The 7,204-nt window shown below is 45.4% G+C and overlaps 1 protein-coding gene across 5 annotated transcripts in view; it reads right to left on the reverse strand.

Moving 5' to 3' along the window:
- ATAD2B (ATPase family AAA domain containing 2B) overlaps positions 1-6,880 on the reverse strand; it is a 78,818-nt gene extending 71,938 nt beyond the window's left edge. For 4 of the 5 annotated variants that reach the window (XM_074820141.1, XM_074820144.1, XM_074820140.1 and 1 more), the window contains exon 1: positions 6,447-6,880. In XM_074820141.1, the coding sequence (XP_074676242.1) occupies positions 6,447-6,602 (156 nt within the window). In that variant the 5' untranslated portion in view covers positions 6,603-6,880. The remainder of the gene's footprint in view (positions 1-6,446) is intronic. The other variant, XM_074820142.1, reaches the window with a different exon arrangement.
- Positions 6,881-7,204: the final 324 nt, after the last annotated feature.

A 7,204-nucleotide genomic window follows, 5' to 3' on the forward strand; every position in this document is an offset into this window, starting at 1 on the left:
TGAAAAAAAGTGGGATTAAAAACACTTCTGTATCTCTAGCTACAATGCACTTGAAGACAGTATTTCAGAAGAAAAATTAAAATTGCCTAAAATTGTAATATGAAATCTTAAGATTAACGTATTGAAATTTAAATCATAATAAAAACAACATTCAAGGTCTGAAAGATAAATCAGAGAAATAATAGAAGGTAGTTATTAAGTATCTGGAATGAGGGATTGCTGAAGCATGGCAACAAATTTCAATGCAAGTAATCTCTTCCATGTGTACAGAAAGAACAGCTTCTTCATTTCAGGTTATTTAAATAGCTCGGCTCAACTACTTATCCACTTACGATGAAGCAACTGACTGGAGGTTGGAGAAAAGCAAAAAGCCCATCTCCCAAACTATAAAAATGCCCAGACTGAAGCATCTGCTCTGATTACAACTGTACACAAACTTTCAACCAAAGCTTTGCTTGTTAGGTCATTAACATACACTACTAGAAGCATAAAGATAAAACCACAAAATTCAGAGCAGGCTACAAAAACTACAGAACCTAGACATGCTTGTAAATTCTGAATTTCTGATAGGAGTACTAAAGCTACCCCCTTTATACCTACTTTAACTGAGTTGAAGCTATTATAGCATACACGTACTCAACAGTGCAAAATTAAAAAGCTTACAGAAGGTAACACATTAATCTTACAACTGGTTGATAAGTGGTCTGTTTTAACAGCTATCAAGCAAAGAAATTAAATTTATTCAGGAAAAGAGTCCAAGCAAGTATAAATGCAAAACAACACTTGAACAATTTAAAGCAAAATTAATGGTTAAAATAAACCATGAAAATCCCATCAAAGGTAATAAAGACAATATTTCAAGAGTAAACTCAGTCGGAAAAACTGTTTAGAAAAAGCACCAAAGCATGAAGAGTACAAAAAAAAAAAAAAAAAAGACAGGATGAAAAAAGCTGAAAAAACATTGTCCGTTCCCTTTGCAATAAGTGGGTTCATGAGTGATACTACACACATACAAAGTAATACATTGGAGGTAAAACATCTAATAAACAATCAGCAGCCTTTAAAATGGTCACAGCTACAAAATAAGAGCAGTGAAAGCTTCAGCACACTGGTGCCTACTTGCTGGATGCTTTGGTTTGAGAAGGGTTTTATAAAGCTTTACACAGAAATCATTTAAAGCATCGTTAGATTGGACTGAAAACTTTTCCACAGTATAGCATATACTCGACAATTTAGGGCAGGATGTGCAAAACTATACCACATCCAACTGAAACTGCAGGGGGATGGAGGTGATCAGAATGTAATTACCTGAGCTAATTATCTTGCATAACCCCAAGCTGTATGCCACTCTTGCAAAATTGTCGTGGGATCTCTCACGGCAATGGGTTAAGCCTTCTGCTTTAAGCTTAAACTGAGAGACAGTAGTTGGAGAAGCAGCTTTTATTAATATTACTTTGGGACAAGCCCAGTATTCAGAGGAAGCAATGCAGCACACCAAACATCAATGCCATTTCCTGAGTATTCTTTGGAGGTCTTTTTCACTCACCGGATTAGTCCTTAGATTGCTTCCTTTTAACGCCCTGTAACAGTGTGAGAGCAAAGATAGCCAGCTTCCAACAGGATGCGCAACGGCCTCCCAAAACAAACCGTGCACACGTTGGAGGTGTCCTGACTTCAGAGAGTGGCCCCGACTAATTTGGCAAGATACGTAAGAAGAATTCAAACTGAGGACACCCCTTTGGAAACATGGAAGGATTACAAATGCTGACTGTATGGTATTTTGACAGAAACCTGGACATAGATTGCTTCCAACAATTGCTCAATTTCCCACTGTTCACAGATGTATTAATACCACGCTACCAAGGAACAGACTGCACAATTCATTTTAGATCACTGATTTTCTCCTGCTAAGTCCCCAAAGAGCAGCACACCACTAAACCAGAAAGAACTTGACTTTTTATTACGCACTGAAAAGATGAGCTTTTTTGGGAACCTTCCTTTAAATGAAATTGTTTGGAATAACTTCACAAGGCTCTGTATTTCAGGATGTATTTCAAAGAACTGTAAAAGCATTAGCTTTAGCACCTTTATTGACACTACTGGAAACCTGAACAGTAAGACAGTTTAAAAACATAGATACTCTGAGAAGAGCTTTTTTTTCCCCTGAGGAGCTCTACATACAGTGGCCAGCAAATGTAATTTTTCCAGCATAAGGAGGAAACTCTAACTTTTTATATACATTTATGCTAAACCGCAGAACATCCAAAACACTGTGAGACACTTCGCAAAGAAGACAAAGAAAATATGTTAATCTGAATCATACTCTTTCGTAAAATAAAATTTAATTTTTAGAAAGCTCTAAGGGGCATGTTTAAAGCTAGTATTTTAAGAGAAATAATAGTAATTTTTTTTAAAGTTAATTTTCTGTGTTTTCAATAGCTGATCATTAAAAACTTTTCAAGGAGTAAAACACAGCAATGAGCTTATGCTACAAAAGCTGCATTATCACCCAGAAATCAGAAAAAATTGTTACAGACTGAGAAATTACAGTAGGAGACACTGAAATGTATTGGTATTACAGAGCACAAAAATGCTGCTTAGCTTTATACCTTCCCATAGTACAGCACTCGATGTCAATCCTTGAGCCCGTGTTTGCTCCTATTAGCAATTAAGTACAATGGAGAGCTCTAGGTTGCCACCGAGTAAGTTGAACAATGTTGGCAGTACTACTTTTCAGCTAGGATTGCGTGTTACAATTATCACAGTGCCCTCAAGTAGCTCTTAAGGCCCTGCTAAAGCTTTCTTGGCTAATTAAATTAAGCTAATCTTGTATACATTTCTAAAATGTCTAACTAATACGCTGACATGATTTAAGAGTGCTTATTTCACAATAAATTCATTAGTTTTCTTGATCAACATTTTTGATGTTTTGAGATGACTGAGAAAAATCATTTCAACTGCCAAGTAAGTGTTACTAACAATCCCAGCTCAATCTGAAAACATCAGACACTACCAAATCTAGAGCACAAATTTAACCAGTTACGGTCACAGTATCCTCAATTCTTCCACAGTGTGAATGAAGTCCACTGGATTTATAAGCCTTGTGTTACAATTCTATGTTTCTGAAAACTCTGGAAGATATTTATGCACTTTTCTTGTCAGAATGCTTAAATATAAAGCCATAACACCTCCCAAGTTTTAATGCTAGATACATATGATTTATATAAAGATAGAATATAAATTTATGTAAGGATAGCTTCAATTTCTATTAAATAGTGTGTAAAACAATCCTGGAAACAGGAAGAAAACATAGCCCAGTTTTTCCTCTCCATATCCTCTCTATGCACTCTGCTATGACATCATTTCAGAGAATAAACTTCTTGGCTCCTTGATCCATTTAGTGAGGGATTTTGTTCATTTTAATCTGGCTTCCGGTCAGTGGACACACATGTATTCACCTCAATCACTGAATGCATGGTCGCCAGTCAATAATTCAAAACAGTTTACTTCTCAAAAACTGACGTCATTGCTTTCTCCAAGATGAGCAAGTACTATAGAGGGAATACAGAGAATACGATGAAGGCATTTAGACTATTATGGCCCATTTCCACAGAATGTGTGTTGCTTCCAGATTCTGATAAAATGGAAATGGACATTATTAATATGTAACTCAACATAATATTGAACTGGAAGACTAGAAACTTAAGTACTTGGGAAAGGAGGGATTCAAGCCTATCCTTGTAAATGCATGCAGAAAAAAAACCCAAACCCCTACATACACCATAAAAAGCCAAAAACAAAAAAGGAGAAGGAAAAAGGAAATGGATATAAAAGAGGTGGAAGACAACTCCTAACCCCTCATCTGGTCTAATTGGCATCTTGCAGGATGCCATTAGATTACTAACTCAGTTTTTGTGGCTAATAAGGAACAAATAGATGATCTTTTAAAATGCATTCTGAAAGGTAATTACAAGCATTTCCACCGAAGAGCATTTCTCTGGGAGTCCAAGTCAGAACCTCCATGGAAGAAAATTAAGTCACATAGTGCAAATAAGAAGCGCACCATCTCCGCCCAGAGCTCCAAACTCTAGCTGCCCATTAACCCAATTAACTGCTGGTAGTAAGGCTGGTTTCCTGACGTGACACCCGAAAGATTTTAAAAGGACGTACTGTTCCAGTCAACTTCGGGGGAAAAAAAAAAAATACATGCAACTGTATGAAAACGATCCCAGTACGCTTTCTGCACAAAACAGCCTCACTATCTGTCTGCCGACAGTCACTTCCAAAAGCGAAGGCTTTGTCTTCCTACTGCTATACTTATTCATGTTCTAATCACTGAAATCCTCCTCTGGCACTACTTCAAGAAGATTCAAGAGCTCAGAAAGACGCTGTATCTCTGAAAAATACTTACATCTCAAAAATAAAAACAGTTGTACAAAGACAACTTTAAAATGCAGTGGAAGAGATATACATATATATACACATCACAAAATTCACTGGGGAAAAAAAAAAAAAAAAGAATAAAAAACCCTTCCTGGATAACTTCTGCTCATCTTTGGCAACCACATCTCAAAAAAACCCATCTACCTCAAACGCATGAGATTTGTTGTGAAGTGAAACAAGCCCCTTCCCATACACCAAAATATACACTTAACTTTAGAAGAAATGCTTTTTTAGAAGCATGGGCAATATCCTGGGATGTATTTACAAATTTTGTACGATCTCCTTCCCTTACACCATGACAATAAGATAATTTAAATATTTTAATGATTTGTAGTATAAAAATACTATTCATAGATGAAAAATATTTGGAAGGAAGCCCAAACTATTTTTTTTTAGCAGCAGTGAACTCCCTGCAAAGTAAGCCAGTAAGGGTTACACCAAACTTTGCCTCACAAACCCACAAAACCCACGATATGAATAAATAGAAACTGCATACTAGAACAAGCAGAACGGCTTTTTACAGCTATGGTGCTGCATCCCCATGAGTCTAATGAAACTAAACAAGGAAGAAATAGGGTACAACGAGTAAAAATAAGATGGGGGAAGGGAAGAACTGTGAAGCATGGAAGAACTGAAAGAGAAGCATGGAAGGTATAGACTATCTAGTCAGTGATGTATTATTTTTTAGTATTTTAAAGCTAAAAGGATGGGGCAAAAGATTTTCTGACAATTCCATGTGTCATCTTTCTGATCAGACTCTGGCTGCTACTGCTGTTTTTCTACCTGTCTGATTGACTTCCTCCTTAGCAGAGGCTGGGACATGGTCAGTTGGTGCACGACTGTCAAACGCTTTGACCCTCAATTTTCACTTCCATATTTACATTGCTTTTAAAACATCTATGCAGATCAGGCAACTATAACCACTAGTTTAAATCTTCAGAATAATATGTGAAGTTTTATCAAGACAAAGAAAGCCCTGCCTGTGATTTAGAAAATGCAGTTGTTGAAACAACAAATCTGTTTAGAGACAACAAGGGAAAAAAAGAGGCTCCCGAATTCTTTCTTCCAATTTGAATTTACCAAATGTTCATTTCCCAAATCAGGCTGTAGAATTCTCTTGCCATTAGACCGTACAACCAAAGCTATTATAGTAAGTTACGTAGGGAAAGCATTCAACTTAAACCTGACGGCAAAATTACATCCTCCCTGCTCGGGGGGGGGGTATGTCACAAAAACGTGGGACCCTTCTCGAACAACAGCTTTCTCCCGGCGAAGCTTCTGCGAACACCCGCTTCAGCCGAACTGAAGTCATTCAGGGAAAGGGGGAAAAAGGGGGGGGGGGGGGGGGGGGGGGGGGAACGGGGACGAAACGAGGATTGCGAAGTTGCTGCAGGCGCAGCTCCCAACTTTTGTCTGGCAGCCGGCGCAGCGCCGGGCGCGGCCGCAGGGGGAGCCCCGCGCCGCCGCCGGACCCCCGCCTGCCGCCGCCGCACCGGCCCTGCCTGCCCCAGCCCGGCGCAGACACCGGCGGCAGCGGCAGCAGCGGGACAGCAACTTCGCCTCCCGCGTCCCCGGCCGCCCCTCAGCCGCCCCCGCCGCCCCCCAGCCCCTGTCAGCGGCCTGCGCCCGCCGCCGCAGACCGCCCTCTCCCCGCCGAGCAGGGAACCCAGCTGGGACGCGGCGGGCGGCTCTCCGCAGCCGCCCCCCCCCCGCCCCGCCTCCCCGCGTCCCCGGGCTCCCCGCCGGCTCCACGGTCCCTCCTCACCCCGGGCTCCCCGCCGGCTCCACGGTCCCTCCTCCCTCCCTCAAGCCGACAGGCGTCTCGGCAATTCCCCCCCCCCCCCCCCCCCCCCCCCCCAGCTCCCGTACCCGCGGCCCCCCCGGCAGCAGCGGCGCTGTCCCCAGCGACTCCCTGGCCAAGGCCCTCCACCGCCGCCGCTGCCCCCCACCCCCCCCCCCGGCTCTCTCCCGCCCCCGTCCCCCGTGAACCCGCCGGTCCTCACCCGCGCTGCCGCCGTCTCTTCCAGCCCGGCCGCATCTGCCTTGGTGCCCCTTTTGGAAGAGCGGGTCCGGGACGAGATGAAATGGCTGCCAGCTCCGGCCGCAGCGGCCGCCGCTTTGCCCAGGGGGCGCAAGGAGCTCTTCCTGGTGTTCACCATGGCCCCGGGGAGGGGGGACACGGGGGGCCGCCGCCGCCGCTGCCGCCGCCGCTGCCGCCGCCGGCGCGGAGGGAGGAGGGAGGGCGGACAGGCGGGGGCTCGGGTAGGGAGGGGAAGGGGAGGGAGAGGGGGAAGGGGGGAGGGGGAGGAAGGGAAAAAAAGTCCTCTGGGGAAGCCGGTCCGCCGGGCAGAGCCACAGACGGAGCCGCACCGGCTCCTCCCGTCGCTGCCGCCGCCTCCTCGGCTCAGTCTCGCACTAACTGGCCGCCATTACTGTCCCTTCTCCCTTTCTCTCGTCGGTCCGCGGCGAGGCCCTCGGTTGCCGCCAGGGGGCGCTGCGGCGCCGGCGCCGCCGCGCGCAGGCCGAGGCGGCCCCCGCCGCGTACGTTCTAGCCCGGCGCCGGCGCGCTCTATGGGCCTGGCGCGGGCCGCCGCGGGGGAGGTGGCGGCCCCCGGCGGGGTCCCCCGGGAGCGGGGCGGCGGCGAGGGGGGGGGCGCGCCTGGCTGTGGTCCCCCGCCGTGTCCGGGGGCGAGGGCGGCCGGGGACGCCCCGCGCAACCGGCGGGACGGCGACTGCCGGGTTCACAGCAGGCGGGGCGGTT

Source organism: Strix aluco, chromosome 3 (genome assembly GCF_031877795.1).
Source record: "Strix aluco isolate bStrAlu1 chromosome 3, bStrAlu1.hap1, whole genome shotgun sequence".
Taxonomy (NCBI): Eukaryota; Metazoa; Chordata; class Aves; order Strigiformes; family Strigidae; genus Strix; species Strix aluco.